Source organism: Phoca vitulina, unplaced genomic scaffold (assembly GCF_004348235.1).
Source record: "Phoca vitulina isolate PV1807 unplaced genomic scaffold, GSC_HSeal_1.0 scaffold32, whole genome shotgun sequence".
NCBI classification, from domain to species: domain Eukaryota; kingdom Metazoa; phylum Chordata; class Mammalia; order Carnivora; family Phocidae; genus Phoca; species Phoca vitulina.
Window position 1 is genome coordinate 3,527,282 of NW_022589735.1, and position 27,505 is coordinate 3,554,786.

General features: G+C 40.5%; 1 protein-coding gene across 2 annotated transcripts in view; it reads left to right on the forward strand.

Moving 5' to 3' along the window:
• SPOCK1 (SPARC (osteonectin), cwcv and kazal like domains proteoglycan 1) overlaps positions 1 to 19,851 on the forward strand; it is a 525,232-nt gene extending 505,381 nt beyond the window's left edge. For both annotated transcript variants that reach the window (XM_032425035.1, XM_032425034.1), the window contains 2 exons: positions 15,760 to 15,897; positions 16,376 to 19,851. In XM_032425035.1, the coding sequence (XP_032280926.1) occupies positions 15,760 to 15,897; positions 16,376 to 16,566 (329 nt within the window). In that variant the 3' untranslated portion in view covers positions 16,567 to 19,851. The remainder of the gene's footprint in view (positions 1 to 15,759; positions 15,898 to 16,375) is intronic.
• The last annotated feature ends 7,654 nt before the right edge of the window (positions 19,852 to 27,505 follow it).

Consider the following 27,505-nt stretch of genomic DNA (forward strand, 5'->3'; position numbering starts at 1 on the left):
GATGATTCAAAATACATTAATAGAATGTGGTATCTGAATAGATGCAGAAAATACATTTGACAAAATTCAACATCCATTGATGATTTTAAAAAACAACACAAATTAGGTATAAAAGGAACAAACCTCAACATAGTAAATGCCACATACAACAACCAACATCATACGCAATGGTGAAAGGTTGAAAGCTTTTCCTCTAAGGTCTAGACTAAGACAAAGGTACCCACTCTTAATACTCCTATTCAGCATAGTACTGGAAGTCCTAGCCAGTACAATCAGGCAAGAAGAGAAACAAAAGACATCCAAGTTGGAAAGGAAGAAGTAAGATTTTGTTTGTAGCTGGTATGTTTTAAACAAGGAAGTGAAAGATCTGTACACTGCAAACTATATGATACTGATGAAATAAATCAAAGACAACACAAATAAATTGAAAGGAATCCCATGTTCATGGATCAGAAGAGTTAATATTGTTAAAATATCCATAGTACCCAAAGCCATCTACAAATTAATTGCTATACCTATCAAAAGTCCAATGGAAATTTTTGCAGAGGTAGAAGTAACAATCCTAAAATTCATACAGAACCACAAAAGACCTCAAATAGCCAAAGCAATCCTGAGAAAGAAGAACAAAGTAGGAGACATCACACTTCCTGATTTCAAGCTATATTATCAAGGTACAGTCATCAAAATGGCATGGTGGCATACAAACAGAAAGATCAAGGAAACAAGAGTCCCATAATAAATTCATGTATATAAGGTCAACTAATATTTGGTAAGGGAGCCAAGAATACTCACTGGAGAAAAGACAGTCCCTTAAATAAATGGTATTGGGAAAATTGAATATTTATATATAAAAGATTGAAACTAGATCTCAATTTTTATGAGAGGTATAAGATAAATTTGAAATGGATTAAAGACTTAAATGTAAGAATGGAAACCATAAAACTCTAAAAGATAACATAGGGAAAAAGCTGGGCCTTGGCAATGATTTTTTGGATTGGTTGCACAGCAAAAGAAAACCTACTGAATGAGAAAAAAATATTTGCAAACCATGTATGTGATAAGGGATTAATATCCAAAATGTATAAAGAACTCACACAATTCAACAGCAAAAAAAAAAAAAAAAATCTGATTTAAAGATGGGTAGAATATCTGAATAGACATTATTTTTTAAAGATTTATTTATTAAGAGAGAAAGAGGGAGTAGTAAGAGGGAGAGAACCTTCAAGCAGACACTCTACTTAGCACAAAGCCTGATGCAGACATGATCTCACCACCCATGAGATCATGACCTGAGCAGAAACCATGAGTCAGACACTTAACCAGCTGAGCCACCCAAGCACCCTAGAATGGACATTTGTCTAAAGAAAACATACAGATGGCCAACAGGTACAGCAAAAGATGCTCTACATCATTAATCATTACGGAAATGCAAATCAAAACCACAATGAGATACCACCCCACACCTGCTACAGTGACTATCATCAAAGCAACAATGACAACAAATGTTGGCGAGGTCATAGAGAAAAGGGAAGCCTTGTGCACTGTTAATGGGAATGCAAACTGGTACAGCCACTATGGAAAGAGGTATGGAGGTTCAACAAAAAATTTAAAATAGAACTACCATATAATCCAGAGGAGCAAGATGGCGAAGGAGTAGGAGACCTAAATTTCATCTGGTCCCAGGAATTCATTCTGAACACCTATGAAGTCAACAGGGGATCAAAGAATAGCAGCAACTCTCTGAATAGAAAAGCGACCACTTTCTGGAAGGTTGGACGTGTGGAGAAGTGAATCCGAGGCGATATTCGGGAGGATAGACGGCGGGGGAGGGGCCTCCGTCGGCCGCTTCTAGCAAGTGATAGAGCCAAGGAGCACAAAATCGGAACTTATAGAAGTCTGCTCCACTGAGGGACGTCGCTCCAGTGGCTAAGCGGGGGTGGAACCCTTGCGGGACAGTGTGGTCTCAGGACCCTCGGGGTCACAGAAAGACCGGGGGTGCCTGAGTGCGGCAGAGCTCCCAGGGATCGGAACAGGGAAGCCGGCTGCAGAGATGGAGCAGAGGTGCAGGCTCTCAGCTCGGGGTTGCCATAACCTGTGATCCACAGCACAGTTGGGCCACTGCTCCTCCAGCAGGGACCCAATAAGTGGCAGATCTGGGGAGACTCCCCTTCCTCCCCCAGGAGGAGCGGCGCAGGAGTGCACCACAGGGATCTGCTGGGTTTGGAGACTCCACATGGGGTCGTGTGCCAGAGAGAAACGCTCGGTCACAGGCTGGGGGAGCACAGAGTGCGGCCGGAGACCGGGAAGACGGGAGTGACTGACTGTTTTTCTCTGGGGGCTCACTGAGGAGTGGGGCGCCGAGTTCTCGGCTCCTCCAGGGTGGAGATTGGGAGGCCGCCATTTTCACTCTCATCCTCCAAAGCTGTGCGGAAAGCTTGCAGGGAACAGAAGCTCCCGAGAGCAAAGCCGAGCAGATTACTTAGCCCAGACAGGCAAGGGCGGGGCAATTCCACCTCCGGCAAAGGACACCTGAGAACCACGGCAACAGGCCCCTCCTGCAGAAGATCAGCAAGAACAGCCCGCCAAGGGCGCCTGGGTGGCTCAGATGGTTAAGCGTCTGCCTTCGGCTCAGGTCATGATCCCAGGGTCCTGGGATCAAGTCCCGCATCGGGCTCTCTGCTCCTTGGGAGCCTGCTTCTCCCTCTGCATCTCTCTCTCTCTGTCTCTCATGAATAAATAAATAAAATCTTTAAAAAAAAAAAAAAAAAAAAAAAGAACAGCCCGCCAAGACCAAGTTTACCGATCAATGAGAACAGCAGAACTCCAGCGCTAGGGGAATACTACACATAGAATTCATGGCTTTTTCCCCATAATTCTTTATTTTTTGTGAATTCTTCTTTTTCCCTTTTCAACCAACATCTTATCAATCCCTTTTTAAAAAAATCTTTTTCAATTTTCATTTTTAGAGTCATATTCTACCCCTTCATTGTAGTTAACCTTCTTTTTGGTATAAGTTTTTTTCTCTTTAAAATTTCGGGAAACAGTTTCTTCTAACAGACCAAAATATACCCTAAATTTCCAGTGTATGGCTTTGTTCTAGTCTCCTGCCTGATCACATTTTTCTTCTTTCTTTTTTCAACCAACTTCTTATCAAATCCTTTTATAAAATCTTTTATAATTTTCATCTTTACAGTCATATTCCATCCCTTCATCGTATTTACCCTTATTTTTGTATATATATAAGTTTTTCATTCTTTAAAATTTTGGGAGGCAGTTTCTTCTAACAGACCAAAGTACACCCAAAATCTAGTGTGTGGCTCTGATCTATTCACCAGCATGATCATTTTTTTTTTTTCCTTTCCCTTTCTTTTCCCCCTGGTTTCAGGTCTCCTCTGATTTATTTAGTGTATATTTTTCTGAGGTTGTTCTTACCCTTTTAGCATTTGATCTGTCATTCATCTATTCTCCTCTGGACAAAATGACAAGACAGAAAAACCTCAAAAAAAAGAACAAGTGGCAGTACTGACTGCCAGGGACCTAATCAATATGGACATTAGTAAGATGGTAGAACTAGAGTTCAGAATGACGATTATAAAGATACTAGCTGGGCTTGAAAAAAGCATGGAAGATACTAGAGAATCCCTTTCTGGAGAAATAAAGAACTAAAATCTAACCAAGGAGAGATCAAAGGTACAATCAAAAATGGGGGCTCTAACCGCTAGGATAAATGAGGCAGAAGAGAGAATCAGTGAGATAGAAGACCAAATGATGGAGAATAAAGAAGCTGAGAAAAAGAGAAATAAACTTCTACTGGATCACAAGGGCAGAATTCAAGAATTAAATGATACCATAAGACGAAATAATATTAGAATAACTGGGATCCCAGAAGAAGAAGAAGGAGAGAGAGGGGCAGAAGGTACAGCAGAGAACTTCCCTAATTTGGGGAAGGAAACAGGCATCAAAATCCAGGAGGCACAGAGAACCACCCTCAAAAATCAATAAAAATAGGTCAACACCCCGACATCTAATAGTAAAACTTACAAGTCTCAGAGACAAAAAGAAAATCCTGAAAGCAGCTCGGGACAAGAGGTCTGTAACCTACAATGGTAGAAGCATTAGATTGGGAACAGACCTATCCAGAGAGACCTGGCAGGCCAGAAAGGACTGGCATGATATAATCAGAGCACTAAACGAGAAAAATATGCAGCCAAGAATACTATGTTGAGCTAGGCTGTCATTGAAAATAGAAGGAGAGATAAAAACTTCCAGGACAAACAAAAACTAAAAGAATTTGCAAACACAAAACCAGCCCTACAAGAAATATTGAAAGGGGTCCTCTAAGCAAAGACAGAGCCTAAAAGCAACATAGACCAGAAAGGAACACAGACAATATACAGTAATAGTCACCTTACAGGCAATACAATGGCACTAAATTCATGTTTCAATAGTTACCCTGAATGTAAATGGGCTAAATGCCCCAATCAAAAGACACAGGGTATCAGATTGGATAAAAAAAAAAAAAAAACAAGACCCATCGATATGCTGCCTGCAAGAGACTCATTTTAGACCAAAAGACACCTCCAGATTGAAAGTGAGGGGGTGGAAAACCACTTGCCATGCTAATGGACACCAAAAGAAAGCTGGGGTGGCATTCCTTATATCAGACAATTAGATTTTAAACCAAAGACTGTAATAAGAGATGAGGAAGGACACTAAATCCTACTTAAAGGGTCTATTCAACAAGAAGATCTAACAATTGTAAATATCTATGCCCCTAAGATGGGAGCAGCCAATTATATAAGCCAATTAATAATGAAATCAAAGAAACACATTGACAACAATACAATAATAGTGGGGGACTTTAACACCCCCCCTCACTGAAATGGACAGATCATCTAAGCAAAAGACCAACAAGGAAATAAAGACTTTAAATTTAAACACACTGGACCAAATAAACTTCACAGATATATTCAGAACATCCCATCCCAAAGCAACAGAATACACATTCTTCTCTAGTGCACATGGAACATTCTCCAGAATAGATCACATCCTAGGTCACAAATCAGGTCTCAACTGGTACAAAAAGACAGGATCATTCCCTTCATATTTTCAGACAATGCTTTGAAACTATAACTCAATCACAAGAGGAAAGTTGGAAAGAACTCAAATATATGGAGGCTAAGGAGCATCCTACTAAAGAATGAATGGGTCAACCAGAAAATTAAAGAAGAATTAAAAAAATTCATGGAAACCAATGAAAATGAAAACACAACTGTACAAAATCTTTGGGATGCAGCGAAGGTGGTCCTAAGAGGAAAGTATATAGCAATACAAGGCTTTCTCAAGAAATAAGAAAGGTTTCAAATACACAACCTAACCCTACACCTAAAGGATCTGGAGAAAGAACAGCAATTAAAGCTTAAACCCAGGGGAGAAGGAAAGATGGCAGAGGAGTAAGGGACCCTATTTCAACCGGTCCCTGGGATTGAGCTGGATATCTACCAGACCACTCTGAGCACCCACGAAACCAGCCTGAGATGTAAGAAGATCGGGATCTCTACGAACAGAATATCACTGGCAGTTGGTTTCAAGGTACGAAGCAGGGAGCCATGATTCCGCGGGCAGATACCGGAGGATAAACGGCAGTGGGAGGGTGCCTGGCCGTGGGGATCCTGCATCACCGGTGAGTGACAGCCTTGCATGCTGGGGACGGGGCAGAGACTCGCAGACCAGTAGCAGTGGGGAAAGGACTTTAGGGCAGCCCCCGGGGCAGAAACCCGGAGTGGCGGGGTCGCGCGTGCGAACTGGGAGTGGCTGGCAGTTTTAGAAGCACAAAGGGCAGAGATGTGCTCCGACCTGGAGGCAGGACTGGGGCACTGCGTAGGGGCACACAACCCAGGACACTGCAGTTTATAGCAGCACGGACAGAAATGGAGACAGTGTGGCCTGGAGAGCTCACTAAAGAACAGACTGCGGTCTCTCTGCTCTGAGGCAGAGGGTTGGAAGTGGTCTCTTCTGCTCTGACTCGCGGAAGAGACGCGGAAAGCCTCCAGAGAACAAAAGCCCCAAAAACTGATACCCGCTGAGCCCATCCCCCGCCACAGGGGGGCAGGGCAACTCCGCCCAAACAGGGTTGCCTGAGTAACAGCGTGGCAGGGCCCTCCCCCAGAAGACAGGCTGGGAAAACAAGAGGCCAGCAACCCTAAGGTCCCAAGAAAACAGGTGCATCTTGCTTGGGTTCTAGTCAATAATTTGGACTCTATACATTCCCTCAAAAACCCATCAACAGAATGACTAGGAGGAGGAGCCCCCAAAATAGGAAAGACTCAGAGACTGTGACTTCTGCCACAGATTTACAAATGGATACAGATATAACCAAGATGCCAGAAATGGAATTCAGGGTAGCAGTTGTGAAGACGGTAGCTAGAATGGAGAAATTGATTAATGGCAACATAGAGTCTCTAAGGGCAGAAATGAAAGCTGAATTGGCAGAACTTAAAAATGCTATCAATGAGATCCAATCCAATCTAGATAATCTAACAGCTAGGGTCAGTGAGGCAGAAGAATGAATAAGTGACCTGGAAGAGAACATAATAGATAAAAAGGGAAAAGAGGAGGCCAGGGAAAAACAACTCAGAATCCATGAAAATAGAATCAGAGAAATAAGTGACACCATGAAGCATTCCAATGTCAGAATACTTGGAATCCCGGAGGGAGTGGAGAGAGAGAGAGGACTAGAAGATGTATTTGAGCAAATCGTAGCTGAGAACTTCCCTAATCTGGGGAATGAAACAAACATTCGCATCCTAGAGGCAGAGAGGACCCCCTCCCAAGATCAAGGAAAACAGGCCAACACCCCGGCATGTAATACTAAAACTTGCAAATCTTAGAACCAAGGAAACCATCGTAAGGGCAGTTAGGGGGAAGAGATTCCTTACGTACAGAGGGAGGAACATCAGAATAATGTCAGACCTATCCACAGAGACCTGGCAAGCCAGAAAGGCCTGGCAAGACATATTCAGCGTAGTAAATGAGAAGAACATGCAGCCAAGAATACTTTACCCGGCAAGGCTGTCATTTAGAATGGATGGAGAGATGCAGAGCTTCCATGACCGGCAAAAACTGAAAGACTATGTGACCACTAAGCCGGCCCTGCAAGAAATATTAAGGGGGTTTCTATAAAAGAAGAAAGACCCCAAGAGTGATATACAACAGAAATTTAAAGGGACAATCTATACACGTCTTCACAGACAACATGATAATTAATTCATATCTTTCAATAATCACTCTCAACGTGAATGGCCTAAATGCTCCCATAAAACGGCACAGGGTTGCAGATTGGATAAAAAGACAGGACCCATCCATATGCTGCCTACAAGAGACTCATTTTGAACCTAAAGATACATCCAGACTGAAAGTGAAGGGATGGACATCCATCTTCCATGCCAGCGGACCTCAAAAGAAAGCTGGGGTTGCAATTCTTTTATCAGACAAATTAGATTCTAAACTAAAGTCTGTAATTAGAGACACAGAAGGACACTATACCATTCATGAAGGGTCTATCCAACAAGAAGATCTAACAATTGTAAATATCTATGCCCCCAACATGGGAGCAGCATCTACATAAGCCAACTGTTAACCAAAATAAAGAGTCATATCGATAACAATACATTAATTGTAGGAGACCTCAATACTCCACTCTCAGCAATGGACAGATCATCTAAGCAGAAAAGCAACAAGGAAACAAGAGCTTTGAATGATACATTGGACCAGATGGACCTCATAGATATTTACAGAGCATTCCACCCTAAAACAACAGAATATTCATTCTTCTTTTTTTTTTTTTAGATTTTATTTATTTGACAGAGAGAGACACAGCAAGAGAGGAAACACAGCAGGGGGAGTGGGAGAGGGAGAAGCAGGCTTCCCGCCGAGCAGGGAGCCCGATGCGGGGCTTGATCCCAGGACCCTAGGATCACGACCCAAGCCGAAGGCAGATGCTTAACGACTGAGCCAGCCAGGCGCCCTCAGAATATTCATTCTTCTTGAGCGCGCATGGAACTTTCTCCAGAATAGACCACATACTGGGTCACAAATCAGGTCTCAACCGATACCAAAAGATTGAAATTATTCCCTGCATATTCTCAGACCACAATGCTTTAAAACTGGAACTCAATCACAAGAAAAAATTTGGCTGAAATTCAAACACTTGGAAGCTAAAGACCACTCTGCTCAAGAATGTTTGGGTCAACCAGGAAATCAAAGAAGAACTGAAACAATTCATGGAAATCAATGAGAACGAAAACACATCGGTCCAAAACGTATGGGACACTGCAAAGGCGGTCCTAAGGGGGAAATACATAGCCATCCAAGCCTCACTCAAAAAAATAGAAAAATCCCGAATTCACCAACTAACTCTACACCTTAAAGAACTAGAGAAAAAGCAACAAATGATGCCTAAGCCATGCATTAGAAGAGAAATAATTAAAATTAGAGCAGAAATCAATGAATTAGAAACCAGAAACACAGTAGATCAGATCAACGAAACCAGAAGTTGGTTCTTCGAAAGAATTAATAAGATCGATAAACCACTGGCCAGACTTATCCAAAAGAAAAGAGAAAGGACTCAAATTAATAAAATTATGAATGAAAGGGGGCAGATCACCACTAACACCAAGGAAATAGAAACAGTCATTAGAAATTCTTATCAACAACTCTATGCCAATAAACTGAGCAATCTGGATGAAATGGAGGCCTTCCCGGAAACCTATAAGCTGCCAAAACTGAAACAGGAAGAAATTGACAACCTGAATAGGCCAATAACCAGTAACGAGATTGAAGCAGTGATCAAAAACCTCCCAAAAAACAAGAGTCCAGGGCCTGATGGATTCCCTGGGGAATTCTACTGAACATTCACAGAAGAAATAATACCTATTCTACTGAAGCTGTTTCAAAAAAATAGAAACAGAAGGAAAACTTCCAAACTCATTCTATGAGGCCAGCATTACCTTAATCCCCAACCCAGGCAAAGACCCCATCAAAAAGGAGAATTTCAGACCAATATCCCCGATGAATATGGATTCCAAAATCCTCAACAAAATCCTAGCTAATAGGATGCAACAATATATTAAAAGGATCATCCACCACGACCAAGTGGGATTTATCTCCGGGATGCAAGGGTGGTTCAACATTTGCAAATCAATCAATGTGATAGAACACATTAATAAGAGGAGGGAGAAGAACCATATGGTCCTCTCAGTTGATGCAGAAAAAGCATTTGACAAAATACAACATCCTCTCCTGATTAAAACTCTCCAGAGTAGAGGGATAGAGGGAACATTCCTCAAGTTCATAAAATCCATCTATGAAAAACCCACAGCGAATATCATCCTCAATGGGGAAAACCTGAGAGCCTTTCCCTTAAGATCAGGAACACGTCAAGGATGCCCACTCTCGCCACTATTGTTCAACATAGTACTAGAAGTCCTAGCAACAGCAATCAGACAACAAAAAGAAATAAAAGGTATTCAAATTAGCAAAGAAGTCAAACTCTCTCTTTTCGCAGATGACATGATACTTTATGTGGAAAGCCCAAAAGGCTCCACCCCCAAATTACTAGAACTCATACAGCAATTCAGTAATGTGGCAGGATACAAAATCAATGCACAGAAATTAGTTACTTTCTTATACACTAACAACGCAACTGTAGACGCTACAGATAAAGGGCTGGTGCCCAGACGCTACAGATAAAGGGCTGGTCTAATTTCTAAGAGAAATTAGAGAAATGATTCCATTTACAATAGCACCAAAAACCATAAGATATCTCGGAAGATACCTAACCAAAGAGGTAAAGGATCTATACTCTAGGAACTACAGAACACTCATGAAAGAAATTGAAGATGACACAAAAAGATGGAAAAATATTCCATGCTCATGGATTGGAAGAATAAACACTGTTAAAATGTCTATGCTACCCAGAGCAATCTATACCTTCAATGCCATCCCGATCAAAATTCCAATGACATTTTTCAAAGTGCTGGAACAAACAATCCTAAAATTTGTATGGAATCAGAAAAGACCCTGAATCGCCAAGGAAATGTTGAAAAAGAAAAAGCTGGGGGCATCACGTTGCCCGATTTCAAGCTATATTACAGAGCTGTGATCACCAAGAGAGCATGGTACTGGCACAAAAACAGACATATAGACCAATGGAACAGAACAGAGAGCCCACATATGGACACTCAACTCTATGGTCAAATAATCTTTGACAAAGCAGGAAAAAACATGCAATGGAAAAAAGAGAGTCTCTTCAATAAATGGTGCTTGGAAAATTGGACAGCCACATGCAGAAGAATGAAACTCGACCATTCTCTAACACCATACACAAAGATAAACTCAAAGTGGATGAAAGACCTCAATGTGATACAGGAATCCATCAAAATCCTAGAGGAGAACATAGGCAGTAACCTCTTTGACATCACCCACAGCAACTTCTTTCAAGATACATCTCCAAAAGCTAGTGAAACAAAAGCAAAAATGAACTTTTGGGACTTCATCAAGATAAAAAGCTCCTGCACAGCAAAGGAAAAAGTCAACTAAACAAGAGGCAACCCACAGAACGGGAGAAGATATTTGCAAATGACGCTACAGATAAAGGGCTGGTATCCAAGATCTATAAAGAACTTCTCAAACTCAACACCCAAAAAACAAATAATCAAGTCAAAAAGTGGGAAGAAGATATGAAAAGACACTTCTCTGAAGAAGGCATACAAATGGCTAACAGACACATGAAAAAATGTTCATCATCATTAGCCATCAGGGAAATTCAAATCAAAACCACATTGAGATACCACCTTACACCAGTTAGAATGGCAAAAATGGACAGGGAAAGAAACCACAAATGTTGGAGAGGTTGTGGAGAAAGGGAAACCCTCTTACACTGTTGGTGGGAATGCAAGTTGGTACAGCCACTTTGGAAAACAGTGTGGAGGTGCCTCAAAAAGTTAAAAATAGAGCTACCCTATGACCCAGCAATTGCACTACTATTTACCCCAAAGACACAGATGTAGTGAAAAGAAGGGCCATATGCACCCCAACGTTCATAGCAGCAATGTCCGCAATAGCCAAACTGTGGAAAGAGCCGAGATGTCCTTCAACAGATGAATGGATAAAGAAGATGTGGTCCATATATACAATGATATACTACTCAGCCATCAAAAAGGATGAATACCCAACTTTTACATCAACATGGATGGGACTGGAGGAGATTATGCTAAGTGAAATAAGTCAAGCAGAGAAAGTCAATTATCATATGGTTTCACTTATTTGTGGAACATAAGGAATAGCATGGAGGACATTAGGAGAAGAAAGGGAAAAATGAAAGGGGGGGAATTGGAGGGAGAGATGAACCATGAGAGACTATGGACTCTGAGAGACAAACAGGGTTTTAGAGGGGATGGGGGAGGGGGGATTGGTTAGCCCAGTGATGGGTATTAAGGAGTGCACGTACTGCATGGAGCACTGGGTGTTATACAAAAACAATGGATCGTGGATCACCACATCAAAAATTAATGATTCATTGTATAGTGACGAACATAACATAATAAAATTAAAAAAGAAAAAAAAAATAAAGCTTAAACCCAGCAGGAGAAGAGAAATAACAAAGATCAGAGCAGCAATCAATGAAATAGAAACCGAAGGAACGGAACAGATCAACGAAACTGGGAGTTGGTTCTTTGAAAGAATTAGTAAGTTTGATAAACCCCTGGCCAGACTTACCAAAAAGAAAAATGACCCAAATAAATCATGAATGAGAGAGGAGAGATCACAACCAACACCAAAGAAATACAAACAATTATAAGAACATATTATGAGCAGCTATATGCCAGCAAATTACACAATCTGGAAGAAATGGGTGCATTCCTAGAGATCTATAAACTACCAAAACTGAACCAGGAAGAAATAGAAAACCTGAACAGACCCATAACCACTAAGGAAACTGAAGCAGTAGTCAAAAATCTCCTAACAAACAAGAGGCCAGGACCAGATGGCTTCCCAGGGGAATTGTACCAAACATTTAAAGAATTAATACCTATTCTTCTGAAACTGTTCCAAAAAAATAGAAATGGAAGGAAAACTTCCAAACTCATTGTATGAGGCCAGGATTACCTTGATCCCCAAACCAGACAAAGACCCCATCAAAAAGGAGAATTGCAGACCAACATCCCTGATGAACATGGATGCAAAAATTCTCACCAAAATATTAGCCAGTAGGATCCAACAGTACATTTAAAGGATCATTCACCACGACCAAGTGGGATTTATCCCTGGGCTGCAAGGTTGGTTCAACATCTACAAATCAATCAACGTGATACAATACGTTAATAAAAAAAAGAACAAGAACCGTATGATCCTCTCAATAGATGCAGAAAAAGCATTTGACAAAGTACAGCATCCTTTCTTGATTAAAACTCTTTACAGTGTAGGGATAGAGGGTATATACCTTAATAACATAAAAGCCATCTATGGAAAGCCCACAGTGAATATCATTCTCAATGGGGAAAAACTGAGAGCTTTCTTCCTAAGGTCAGGAACATGGCAGGGATGTCCACTATCACCACTGCTATTCAACATAGTACTAGAAGCCCTAGCCACAGGAACCAGACAACAAAAAGAAATAAAAGGCATCCAAATTGGCAAAGAAGAAGTCAAACTCTCACTCTTTGCAGATGATATGATACTTTATGTGGAAAACGCAAAAGACTCCACCCCAAAACTGCTAGAACTCATACAGGAATTCAGTAAAGTGGCAGGATATAAAATCAGTGCACAGAAATCAGTGGCATTCCTATACACCAACAACAAGACAGAAGAAAGAGAAATTAAGGAGTCGATCCCATTTACAATCGCACCCAAAACCATAAGATACCTAGGAATAAGTCTAACCAAAGAGGCAAAGAATCTGTACTCAGAAAACTGTAAAATACTCATGAAAGAAATTGAGGAAGACACAAAGAAATGGAAAAACGTTCCATGCTCATGGATTGGAAGAACAAATATTGTGAAGATGTCAATGCTACCTAGAGCAATCTACACATTTAATGCAATGCCTATAAAAATACCATCCACTTTTTTCAAAGAAATGGAACAAATAATCCTAAAAGTTGTATGGAACCAGAAAAGACCCCGAATAGCCAGAGGAATGTTGAAAAAGAAAAGCAAAGCTGGTGGCATCACAATCCCGGACTTCCAGCTCTATTACAAAGCTGTCATCATCAAGACAGTATGGTACTGGCACAAAAACAGACACATAGATCAATGGAAAAGAATAGAGAGCCCAGAAATGGACCCTCAACTCTGTGGTCAACTAATCTTTGACAAAGCAGGAAAGAATGTCCAGTGGAAAAAAGACAGTCTCTTCCACAAATGGTGTTGGGAAAATTGGACAGCCACGTGCAGAAGAATGAAACTGGACCATTTCCTTACACCACACACAAAAATAGACTCAAAATGGATGAAAGACCTAAATGTGCGACCGGAGGCCATCAGAATCCTAGCGGAGAACACAGGCAGCAACCTCTTTGACCTCAGCTGCAGCAACTTCTTCCTAGAAACATCGCCAAAGGCAAGGGAAGCCAGGGCAAAAATGAACTATTGGGACTTCATCAAGATAAAAAGCTTTTGCACAGCAAAGGAAACAGTCAAGAAAACCGAAAGACAACTGACAGAATGGGCAAAGATATTTGCAAATGACATATCAGATAAAGGGCTAGTACCCAAAATCTATACAGAACTTATCAAACTTAACACCCAAAGAACAAATGATCCAATCAAGAAATGGGCAGAAGACATGAACAGACATTTCTCCAAAGAAGACATCCAAATGGCCAACAGACACATGAAAAAGTGCTCAACATCGCTCGGCATCAGGGAAATCCAAATCAAAACCTCAATGAGATACCACCTCACACCAGTCAGAATGGCTTAAATTAACAAGTCAGGAAATGACAGATGTTGGCGGGGATGCAGAGAAAGGCGAACCCTCCTACGCTGTTGGTGGGAATGCAAGCTGGTGCAGCCACTCTGGAAAACAGTATGGAGGTTCCTCAGAAAGTTGAAAATAGAGCTACCCTATGACCCAGCAATTGCACCACTGGGTATTTACCCTAAAGATACAAATGTAGGGATCTGAAGGGGTACGTGCACCCTGATGTTTATAGCAGCAATGTCCATAAGAGCCAAACTATGGAAAGAGCCAAGATGTCCATCTACAGATGAATGGATAAAGAAGATATGGTGTATATATACAATGGAATATCATGCAGCCATCAAAAAAACTGAAATCTTGCTATTTGCAATGATGTGGATGGAACTAGAGGGTATTATGCTAAGCGAAATAAGTCAATCAGAGAAAGACATGTATCATATGATCTCACTGATATGAGGAATTCTTAATCTCAGGAAACAAACTGAGGGTTGCTGGAGTGGTGGGGTGTGGGAGGGATGGGGTGGCTGGGTGATAGACATTGGGGAGGGTATGTGCTATGGTGAGCGCTGTGAATTGTGTAAGACTGTTGAATCACAGACCTGTACCTCTGAAACAAATAATACATATGTTAAAAAAAAAGAAGATAGTAGGAAGGGAGGAATGAAGGGGGGAAATCGGTGGGGGAGACGAACCATGAGAGACTATGGTCTCTGAGAAACAAAATGAGGGTTCTGGAGGGGAGGGGGGTGGGGGTATGGGTTAGCCTGGTGATGGGTATTAAGGAGGGCACGTACTGAATGGAGCACTGGGTGTTATACACAAACAATGAATCATGGAACACTACATCAAAAACTAATGATGTAATGTATGGTGATTAATATAACATAATAAAATTAAATTAAAAAAAAAACTACCATATAATCCAGCAATTCCACTTCTCAGAATAGCTGCACCCACATGATCATGGCAGTTATTTAAAATAGCCAAGATATGGAAACAACTTAGGTGTACATCAACAGATCAATGAATAAAGAAATTCGTATGTGTGTGTGTATACAAAATAGACTACTGTATATCATAAAAGAGAAGGAAGGCCTGCCAATTGTGACAACATGGAATGACCTTGAAGACAAGATGCTAAGTGAAGTCAGTCAGACAAATAGCATATGATCTGGAACCTAAAACAACAACTCAGAGGAAAGGACATCCAACTGGTGGTTACCATAGGTAGGGAGAATTGGAGGAAGGTGGTCAAAAGGTACAAACTTCGAGTTGTAAGACAAGTACCAGGAATTTAATGTACAGCATGAGGACCATAGTCAACACTGCTGTATGGAACATATCAAAGTTGTTAGTAGTAAATCCTAAGAGTTCTCATCACAAAGGAAAGATGGATGTTAATTACACTTCAGTAATCATTTGACAGCATATGTAAGTCAAATTGTGCTGTGCACTGGACATTCCATGGTGCTACATCTCACTCCTAGCTCCATAAAACTGGGAAACGGTAAAGAAATTGTTAATAAGAGTAGTACCCATTCATATTTTAAAGGGAAAAATAAGAACTCACCCAAGAAGGGATCCTGTCTCACCTTGAGCCAATCCAGGACCCCGTAGATCTCGACTAAGTAATAACCAGCCACTGCTTTCCCCCCGCTAGCTCTGCAAGAAATCCTGTCTGATGTGTTAAGCCCTCTTCTCTCTCTCAGGGCGGGCATTAACCCTGAGTACCCGTGCACGTCTGATTCAAACTGGACTGTTTCCCCCCTCAGGAGCATTCATCCCTCGGTGCAACGAGGAGGGCTATTACAAAGCCACGCAATGCCACGGCAGCACCGGGCAGTGCTGGTGTGTGGATAAATACGGCAACGAGCTGGCCGGCTCCAGGAAACAGGGCGCCGTGAGCTGCGGTGAGTAGGGCCCTCTGCGTCAGCCCCACAGTGACCTCTGTTGACTGGCAGGTGTTGACCGTATAAAGATCTGGGCAGAAGAATCTCGAGACGTATCTGTGGTCTACAGTGAACAAGTTTACAGTGGAGACGCATTCACCCTGAAATCACGTGAGATTAGGCCTAGCTAGCTTTATGAGTGGCAGGAACTCCCCGTGACCGGGGGACTGGATCACATTTTTTGACAAAGAATGACTTCTATAAACCTCCCAAGGTTCCACCCAAGAAGGCAGAAGCATCTCCACACCTCCGGGGCTCACTGAGCTTGCAGCCTGCGCCATGTTACGAACCCCATCCAGGCAGAGATGCTCCAATATTCAGAGAGTGAATTGCATGCTTTCTCCCTCCACTTAAGTCACATGAAAAGGAACCACTCCAATGGTCCAGAGGTATAAGCAGCAACTAACCTCCCATCTTTTCTTTCTTCTTCTTCTTTCAGAAGAGGAGCAGGAGACTTCAGGGGATTTTGGGAGTGGCGGCTCTGTGGTCCTGCTGGATGACCTAGAGGACGAGCGGGAGCTGGGACCAAAGGACACACTGGGGAAGCTGAGGGTGCACACCCGGGCAGTGACAGAGGATGATGAGGATGAGGATGACGACAAAGAGGACGAGGTGGGCTACATATGGTAGTCCCCACGAGGAAGAGGACACGAGGTTTGCACAGAAGTGCAAGTCACTTCCTACTCCTGCATTTGTATCTAAGACTCCACAGCACCAAGGCCTCTTCTCCATTGTTGCTCTCTGTACCTGACCCCAGGTTTGGAAGACCACTCCTTGTCCCCAGAGCATTCTGGTCTTGCATACAGTTGTGTGGGAAGAAGGGTGTTGTGTTTTGTTTTTTTAGACAGGGGAGCGGCTGGCTCAATTAAAGCCTCCTTCCCTCCCGTGAGATTTTTGCAATGAGCATGTGATGTATGTGGGATTCTGACTGTGCAGGGAGCCCCCACCTTGTAAACGTCCAAGATGCTTTTCGATTACCCACACCAGTGGTCATTCCAGCATGGTTCCCGGCCTTACGGTGTCTAAGTGCTTTTCTTGTGTCCTGTAGATGTCGTGGAAAACACACCACACTGTACTTTCTTCTGCCCTATCCCCACCACCCCTCGTGTTAATAATTAAAAATTAGTTTTTCATATCACTATCTGGCTTCCTACAAACAACAGCCTTAATTCAGTCAAGAGTTCCTTCGGGGAATTGATATTCTTTATTAACAAGGGTGTCTGGATGCTTCTCTGGACATGCGTAAAGATGTCTGTGTGTACAGAGTAGACTGTGTGTACAAGACCACACACACACCACTCAGAAAAAGCGCTTCAGGATCTTCTAGAAACTCATTTGAAAAACAGTTATAAATTTGTCAGCTGTCCAGACCTGGATCAGAATTTCTGGAATAAGAAATCAGTATCAGAAGGCCTTTCTTTGCACTAAGAGTTTTAGCACTTGTAGCCTGCAGGCTGAGGAGGTTCCTTTCCCTATGCATTAGGAGAGTCACCGGAAGCCCTTTGATTTGGCTAAGGCTCTGTCCGCCTAAATCACTTTCCTTGCAGAAGCCATGAGACTCCCACATGGGCAACTTCACAAGCCATCTTTTTCATTTCAGCTCAAAGCGTCCCCCCCACCCCCGCCCCCAGGGCTGCAGCAATCCTGTCTGCCACAGGTTCTTACTTTCCCTGCCGACGCAAGGGCTTTTCCCAAGGCATGGATACACGTCCCCTGCTCCCTGAGATGACAATACCACAGTGTTCCTTTGCAGAAGAAAATTCAGGATTCTTAATCCCATGTTTTGCTTTGCCCCATTTCTATCCACAAATCATAGCGAGGGTACACAAGCTGTACGGATTTTATACCACTCATCATTTATTTAAAAAAATCCCAAAGGGAGGCTAAAAAGAACTTCATCATAGCGCCTAGAAGCTAGGTTGGATTTCTAAGAGCTACTCCTGAAGCAAGCCCTCCACCAGTGTTGTTTCTTTTCCCTAAGTAAGCTCATGATTACAGTCTGTCTCTGAATTTGGTAGGGTCAGCCTCTCTATTGTTTTAAGGATTTCTGTCCCTATCAAGCTGGCTCAGATATAAGCACCAAAGAGTAGTCTTCAAAGTGGCCCCATTTAGTTCAGTACTTCAGACCCTTAAGCTCCTGTCCTACCTGGTTTCCAATTACCTGTGACCCTCATCAGCCCCCCAGCAAGGCTCTGTGGCCCACATTGGTTTATCTTCCTTTCCTCCTGAGCTCCAGCCCGTCCATAAGACAACCACATAAACTCAGGCAAAAAAATATACTCAGCCAAACCATGGTCATAGCGGCAGCTGACCAACACCTACCTTCTCAAATTGACCATATCTTTGTATTTTACCAAGCTGCCTTCAAACCAGCATTTTGCAATCCTAGCATTGGCCACGGTGGCATCATTCCTAGACTTAGTCTCGGATGGGAAATGAACATACGTGATACAGTCAACTTCTTTGGCCTGATAGACACGGGTACCACCAGGACCGTAGGTAGAGAGAGAACAGAGGCGAGCTCTGTATTGGGATGTCAACTCCATCACCTCTCTTTCAATTGTTTTTCCTCACTTGAACAAAACACTGAGATGGTAATTTAGAAAACAGGTGCTTAATTGCAGCTAAATTATAATAGAGTATATAAAAGAATCAAGACATATTAAAAATTTTCAGTTTAGACCATCAAAGAAAACCATCGTTACTGTCTCCTCTGAGCTTGGAAAAATGCACAAGAGAACAAATTAAAAGCGACAAATTGATTTCACTTAGAAAAACTTCCAGGAACAGAGAACCGCTGATTCTAATTTGCCTAATTATCTTATGACAAGTATCAAATTAAGATGACACTTAAAGATTCTTAGCATTAACTTAATGGTGGAGAAGAGTGGGCTCAGCAGTCAGTTCCCAGTAAGGTAACAAGATGCTCATTTTCAAAGATATTCCAGGAAGATGTTTTGAATCATTAAAATAGTAAATAAAAAGCCCTCCTAAGACTGGGACCCCAAATCAATGGAGCAACATTAACACCACTTTTCATGCCTCACTTTGGCATGACAGCATTAGATTTTTAAAGGGCTTTACAACTTTTCACAAGTACTAAAGATTCGATTTTCTAGTTACCTTATCTTTAGAAGTAGAATTTGTGATTTCCTCTTTTTGGGCAGGAGTCCTTTTGTTAGCAACTAAGTATACATAAAAATCTTGATTAAACAAAAATAGTACCATGATAATCCATCCCCATTTTTGAGACAGGTATTGAACTGAATCCTCACTCACTCATTTCTGGAAACTCTCTAGTAAAAGCATTTATTCTTATTCCACACATGGTTCTTTTGTTTAATACTGTTTCCTCAGCATCCACCTTAAATCCCAAATTTTCTTCCACCATGGTTAGTTGTCTGCCATATTAACGTCTTTTTGTTTCCACAGATATTCTAGGCATGGAAATACCTTACTACTCAATCTGAGATTTTATTATCAGTTTCCCCTTCTTTATGCCCATTTCCCCACGCCCAGCAGTGAATGACTATGTGTCTGTCCAGGTCTGCCCCTCTACTTTTCCCAGAATGCCACACTTTTTTTTTTTCCCCCACCTTGACCACATTGTACAGTAACATCTAAGAGCCCTTTCTACAGTGGGTGGTTTTGGTCTTTTTATACCTTTTTCTCAAAGTCACTGTTTGTCCCTGTTCAATGTGTAGCATTGTAATGAGAGCCCACCAAACCCTGTCATTTTGTTGTCCCTATTGTAGATGAAATAGTGATGTAGAAAAATCTAGTAAATTCTGAATGCTTTTCCATGTAGACTTCTCTGGAATGTGAACACGACTCTTTGGTTAATAGTAAATGCTTAACTGTAGTCCTGAGTAGGTGCATTTCTGTCTGTCTCAATAAATTTTGATTTGTCTGCAACACCCGAGTGTCGGTATTTTCTTAGCCTGCATGTCATCTCACCAAGCCATGTCCACACTCAATCTCTGGAGAACAAACAGCATGGGCAGACAGAGGGGACTGCCAGTACGGACCCCTCCTTCAAGGCTCCTGTACATGGCAAAGGAGGTAGATCAGCTGGTGGTCCACCCTGTCTTGGCCCCTCTCTCAACACACCCTGTGCCCACGCAGTCTAGAACCACATCACCTAACCTTTGTGTTAGCTGCTTTCACCTCTTTGAGGCTTCCACTTTGTTACTTCGTTTTTACCTATCAGATTTCTGTGTTGTCATCCTGTTGACAACCTTAAGCTTTTCCAGTTCTTCCTATTCTTTCCCTCCCATTAGTTATTCTCCAATTCTCCTATAAAAAAAAAAGAAAGAAAGAAATTCTCCTTTACAGGGGATTCTGAATTTTCCAGAGGCTTGTCAAACATCAGAAAGCCCCCAAATTGGAAAAGGAATGATTTCCTTTCCAGCTTCAGCCACATTCAGGCCAGTGTGCCTATGACTTAATTATACCCTGACTGAGTCATTTCACCAGAAGCTGAGGCAGTCACTTTCTTATGAATAATTCTGTTCCTTTACCCCATGGAATAGATTTTAGAGACAATTTGTAGATTGACAGTTCAGGGAAAGGTGCTTCACAAGTCCACGAAATAACTAATGTCAGGAGAACAATGACCAATACGAAGCCTCCAGGGTAGTTACAGGATCCATTAAAGAAAAGTTGGCATTTGTGGATACTCTCCAAATTCATCTCAAATCAGCACCGTTGTGCAGGTCAACTATCACACTTTTCCTCCAGCTATGACTTCACAGATGCCACGGGGGTTCGTTTAAAGGTCCAGGACCAAACGAAGGCGAACCTGAAGCCAGGGTTCCAGCTTTGGTAATACAGTGTAAGCAAAAAGGTCACTGCACCTTCTCACAATGCTCACTCATTTGTAAGATGTGCTTGGGCAAATTGATTCAAGGAAAGAGGAAGATTTTAAAATGTATTCACTCTGCAAGCCTTTATAGATTTATTAGCAGATTTATAGATTTATAGATGAGTATGTGTTGGATTGATGAATGCCACTATGAACAGGCACCACACTGAGTTCTAGGAATATGAATGTGAATAAAACGTGGTTGCTGCTCTGTAGAGTTACCTCCTTGATAACTTCTCTGGCCCACTTCTCTTTGACTTTACCTGCTTTCTCTGGACAGTATTATGTATGCCACTGGTTTCAACCATCTCCTCTTCTCTGAGAAGCCCCCAATCTATAGTCTGAGTGTACATTTTGACTCCCACTCCATTCTGAGGCATCACCTGCTATTTACATAATTCTACCTGAATTTCCCACTAACAACTCAATTTCAAACCTTAAAAAATAAAAATGATAAAACGAAACCCACTGTGAATATGCCTACAGCAGCACAAGTCAGCATGGCTGTTCTAACAAACATGAGCCATAAAGGAAAGGGTTGATAATTTTTTCCATCAAAATTAATAACATAAACAAACTGAAAAGATAAACAAGACACCAAAGAAGATATTGGTGACATAAAACGGATGAAGGATTAGGATATAAAATTTTTTAAGCTCCTAAATCCCTAAGAGAAAGCCCAACAGACTAATGGGGAAAAGATAAAAATAAACAATTCACAGAAGACAAATTGCAAGGAAACCAAGCCTAACCTCACTGATGATCAAACAAACACAAATTAAGACAAGGATCTATCATTTTTCACTCCAAAAAATCATGTCAAGTGTTGATGAGAATGTGGCGTAAAGAACACTTGCACACCGTACAGTCAGAACACCCACATGGAGGGCAGTTTGGCAACAGCTATCAAAATAAGAATATATACTGTAGGACCCAGTAATTCCACTTCTCAGTAACTACTAGAGGGGGGAAAATTGCATAATTTACAAAGAACATGGAAATGTGTATCCATTGTAACATCATTGATAGGACAGGCAAACTGGGACAAAACTAAACATCCATCAATGGGCACACTTGGTGACTCTCTTCTGGAATACTATGCAACAGTCAACAAGAATGATGTAATTCATATGCACTGAGTTAGCAAAACTTCTACACTATCAGTTGTGTGAAGAAAAAAATTGGGGGTATGTAAAATACAGAGTATGTTCGATAACTAAAAGGCAATATTGTAAGTATGGAGGAGTACAGTACAAAGCCTGAAAGAACACACACTAAGCTGGTAATGGGGGTGACTCCTAAGAGCAGTATTGGGATTTTGTTCAGCCCCATCTTCACGTTTCACAATTTTTTTTTTAAATAACAGAACCAATATACTATAATGTCTTCCGTGATTTATAAGTTTAATAATTTTAAAATAATTCATTAGCTTCCTCTTCACAATTCCTCCCTCTACATACCTTGACTTCAGGAACAGCATCAACATCTCTGACTTTCTCTCCCAACCTGTATTATGTCACTAGATTCTGTCTGTTCATCTTTCTAAATATCTTTTCATCTTTATGTCACCACCGCTGTCATGATTCTGACCACCATCATCTTTCTCAATTGCACTAGGACTTTAACTAGTGATTCTGCTTTATCCTTACCCAACTCCAATCCATCTGGCATGTTGCTGCTGCCATAGTAGTTTATTCTAAAGGAAATTCTAAACTTTATTCTAAAGTTTATTCTAAAGTAGTTTATCATGCCACTGCCCTACTTATTTTTTAAGGTTTCCCCTCACTTCTAAGACCTAATATGAACTACTTGACTTGGCAAACAAGCTCCTTTGTAATCGACTCTTTTCTATTTCTTTGTCCCTTGCATTCCTCACTTCTCAAATTCCAATTATTTTTCTAAGCATTTCCACCCTTCTCAAGTTTCAGTCTGTTTTCTTGATAGTTCCTTTACCTGGAATGCCTAGGGGACAGCTGTATTATTACTCCTCTGGGAACCTTTCTCAATTGCTCCCAGCAGAACCAGATATTCCTCTTTTCTTCTAGCACTCTGTGTATCCCCAACATAGTGCCTTGTGTCATGGATCCAATTCTCTCATCAAGTATGAACTCTTTAAAATCAAGAGATGGAACCCTCCTACACTGTTGGTGGGCATGACGTCTGGTGCAGCCACTCTGGAAAACAGTATGGAGGTTCCTCAAAAGTTGAAAATAGAGCTACCCTACGACCCAGCAATTGCACTACTAGGTATTTATCCAAAGGATACAAAAATGGTGACTTTAAGGGGTACATGCAGCCCAATGTTTAAAGCAGCAATGTCCACAATAGCCAGAATATGTAGAGGCCAGATGTCCATCGACAGATGAATGGACAAAGATGATGTGTATACATATATGCAGTGGAATATTACTCAGCCATAAAAAAGAATGAAATCTTGCCATTCGCAAAGACATGGATGGAACTAGAGGGCATTATGCTAAGTGAAATAAGTCAAAGAAAGATAAATACCACATGATTTCCCTCATATGTGGAATTTAAGAAACAAAACAAACATGATCCTAGGAGAAGGGAAGGAAAAATTTAAAAAGATAAAAACAGGGAGGCAAACTAGAAGAGACTTAACTATCAGGAACAAACTGAGGGTTGCTGGAGGGGTGGTGGGTGGGGGGGATAGGGTCACTGGGTGATGGGCATTAAGGAGCACACTTGATGTAATGAGCACTGGGTGTTATATGCAAACGATGAATCACTAAATTCTACCCCTGAAACTAATAATAATAATTTTAAAAAGCAAGAGATGAAGCAAAATGGCAGAATAAGAAGCTCCAAGGCTTCATTCTCCCACAGAAACATTTTAAAACACCCAAAACTAAGATAAAGTAATAAGTCTCTCTAAAAATTTAAAATTCTGCAGCATCCAAGTGGAACATCCAACCAACAAAAAGCTACATTCAAAATGGTAGGATATTTCATGGTGTTTTTGCTTGCCCAAGACCACTCTCTTCCCAGTGCAGCACAGTCTTAATCTAGAGCAGGTGGCAGCCCAATTCCCGATTCCATAAAGCACAAAGAGAAGAAAAAACATTTTTTTGCAATATTCTAACCCATCTGGAGGCTGCCTAAAGGACTGGTCTCTGGGTTACCTAACTCAAATTCCAGACAGAGAGAAACAGCAAGCATTGCTCATGAAAGATGCAGGGGGATTACAGACCAGCAGATGCCTAGGACAAGAGATTATGGGTAAAGGCAGACAATAAGCCATCTAAGGCTCTGAAGAAAAGCTGAAACGAGACTCTTTGGGAAATTGAGACAGTCAAAACCAGCTATGTACATGGGAGAGGGGAGTCACACACAGGCCCCAGAAAGATGTACAGTGAGGCAAGATACATGAGAAAACCTTACATTTTCACCTTGGGCTGATCCCAAACCTCAGACATGCCCAGTTAATTAGTCAAGGACTGCACTGGCACAGAGCTAGTCTTCAAAGACTGAGGGAGATGATTGTTTTTCTTAAATGCCCTAATTAAAAAAAAAAAAAAAAAAAAGCATGGGTGCCTGGGTGCCTCAGTCGTTAAGCGTCTGCCTTTGGCTCAGGTCATGATCCCAGGGTCCTGGGATCGAGCCCCGCGTCAGGCTCCCCGCTCAGTGGGAAGGCTGCTTCTCCCTCTCCCACTCCCCCTGCTTGTGTTCCTGCTTTATCTCTCTTTCTGTCAAATAAATAAATAAAATCTTTTTTTTTTTTTTTAAAGCACAAGGTGCATAAGCCATCAAGGCCCATTCAAAGGAAGAAAACAAAATGGCAGAAATTGTTCCTGGAGAAGCAAAGGCAATGGACTTACAGGACAGAGGATTTAAAACAACTTCATAAATATGCTTGAATAGCTAAAAGAAAACATGAACAAAAGACTATGAAAATCAGGAAAATGACAAATGAACAAGGAGAATTGTAAAAAAGACCCAAATAGAAACTATGGAGCTGAAAAATACAGTAACTAAATACAAAAAATTCACTGTAAGAGTTTTAACAGCAGATCTGAGCAGGCAGGAAAAAATCTTTGAACTTGAAGATAAGACTTTTGAAAATATCAAGTCTGACAAACAGAAAGAAGAAAAATGAAGAAAAGCCAACAGAGCCAAAGGGATTTCTGGAACTCTGTGAAGTTGACCAATATACATAGCATGGTAATCTCAGAAGAAGAAGAGAGAAAACTGTAGAGAGACTATTTGAAGAAATAATGGCTGAAAATGTCCAAATTTGAGGAAAGCATGGATTTACATATCCAAGAAGCTCAATGAATCGGAAGTATAATAAATTTAAAAAGAGAAACACACCAAGATACATCATAATCAAATTTTTCAAAGTCAAAGCCAAAGAGAGTACCTTGAAGCAACAAGAAAAAAGGGACTCATCACATACAAGCCATCTTTAGTGAGATTTTCAGCAGATTTCCCAGCAGGAACTTTGGAGGCCAGAAAGCAGTGTCATAAAACTATTTAAAGTGGTGAAAGAAAGAAAATAAAACCTTGTCACCCAAGAATTCCTTAACAGGTAAAAATGTCCTTAAAAAAATGAGGAAGAAATTAAGATACTCTCAGATGAAAACTGAAGGGGTTCATTACCACTAGACCCATCTTACAAGAAGTGTTGAATGGAGTCCCTCAGGTTGACACGAAAGAATGCTAGACAGTAACCTAAAACAGTAAGATACAGGGTTCTCTGGCAAAGGTAAATACATGGGCAAATATTTTTTAAAAGTATTGTTGTAATTCTGGTTTGTAACACTTTTTTATTTTCTAAAAGATTTAAAAGACAAATGCATAAGAAGTCATTATAAAGCTATGATAATGGGTATGTAATATATAAAGATATAATTTGTGACATTAATAACATAAAAGGGAAGGATGTAGCTCTAAGATTTTATATGCAACCGAAGTTAAGTTGCTATCAATTTAAAATAGATTTTTATTTAGGATGTTATATATAATCCCCATGGTGACTATAAAATATTTGTAGAATATTCACAAAAGGAATTGAGATGAGAATCAAGATTCTACAAAATTTTTACAAAAATAAAATCAACTAAATACAAAAGAAGGCAGTAATGGAGGAAATTAAGCATAAAAAAGCTATTTGACATGCAGAAAACAAAATTTCAAGAGTAAGTCTTTCTCTGCCAGTAATTACTTTAAGTAGTCAATGGATTAAACTCCTCAGTCAAAAGGGATGGATTATTAGCAGAATGGATAAAAAACAACAGTAATGACAAAACATGATATCTACAAAAGACTCACTGGAGATATACAGACAAAAATAGTTTGAAATTGAAAAAATGGGAAAAGATAGTCCATAAAAACAGTAACCAAAAGAGAACAATGGTGGCTACACAGATATAAGAGACAATGTGATTAGAGAGTGATGAAAGGGTTAATTCGCCAAAACATCCGATTATAAACCTACAGATACCAAAAATAACACCACCAAAATAAATGAAAAATACTGGCATACTTGAAAGGAAAAATAAGTAACTCTATAATAAATGGAGATTTCAGTAGCTTCCTTTGAATAATGGATAAAACCAGACCGTGTATCAGTTAGAGAGGACTTATACAACACTATAAGCCAACTGAACCTAAAAGACACGTACAGAATACTTTACGCAACAGCAGGAAAATATACATTTTCCTTACACATGCTCCAGAGTAGACCACATATGAAGATGAAAAACGAGGTGTATTGTTTTAAGACTTCAAACTGGATAAATTTTAAAAGATTCAAATCATACAAAGTATCTTTTCTGATCACATACAATGAAAATAGAAATCAGTGACAAAAAACCAGAAAATTAAAAAATATGTGAAATTAAACAACACACTCCTAAACAATCAATGAATCAAATAAAAAATTTACAAAGGAAATTAGAAAAAATGAAAACATACCAAAATTTACAGGGTGCAATGATAGCAGGGCTAAGAGTGCAAATTATAGCTCTAAATGCTGATATTATTTACCAAAAGATCTTGAATCAACAACCTAACTTTACACCTTCAGAAACTAGAAGAACAAAGTAAACCCAAAGCTAGCAGTTGGAAGGAAATAGAAGATTAGAACAGATATAAATAAAATAAAGAATAAAAAATACAGACTATCAACAACAAAAAAAAGCTTTTCAAAAAGATTAACACAATTGACTAACAAAATTTAAATTGGCTAGGGGAAAAAAGAAGACTCAAATTACTAAAATTAGAAATGGAAGTGGGGGACATTACTACTGATTTTATAGAAATAAGAAGTATTATAAGAGAGTTGTGAACAACTGTATGCCAACAATTGAATAATTTAGATGAAATGGACAAATTCCTAGAAACACACAACCTCCCAAGACTGAATTATCAAGAAAAAGAAAATCTGAATAAACCTCTAACAAGAAAGGGTATTGAATCAGAAATCAAAAATCTCCCAAAAAAGAAAAGCTCTGAATCACACTGGTGCACTGGTGAATTTCACCAAACATTTAAGGAAAAGTTAGCATCTGTCCTTCTCAAATTCTTTCCGAAACACTGAAGGGAGAGAACGCTTCTTAACTCAGTCTATGAGGCAAGCATAACCCTGATATCAAAGCCAGAAAAAGACACTACAAGAAAACCACAGACCAATATGCCTTACAGCTATTCATATAAAAATCCTCAAAAGAATATTAGCAAACC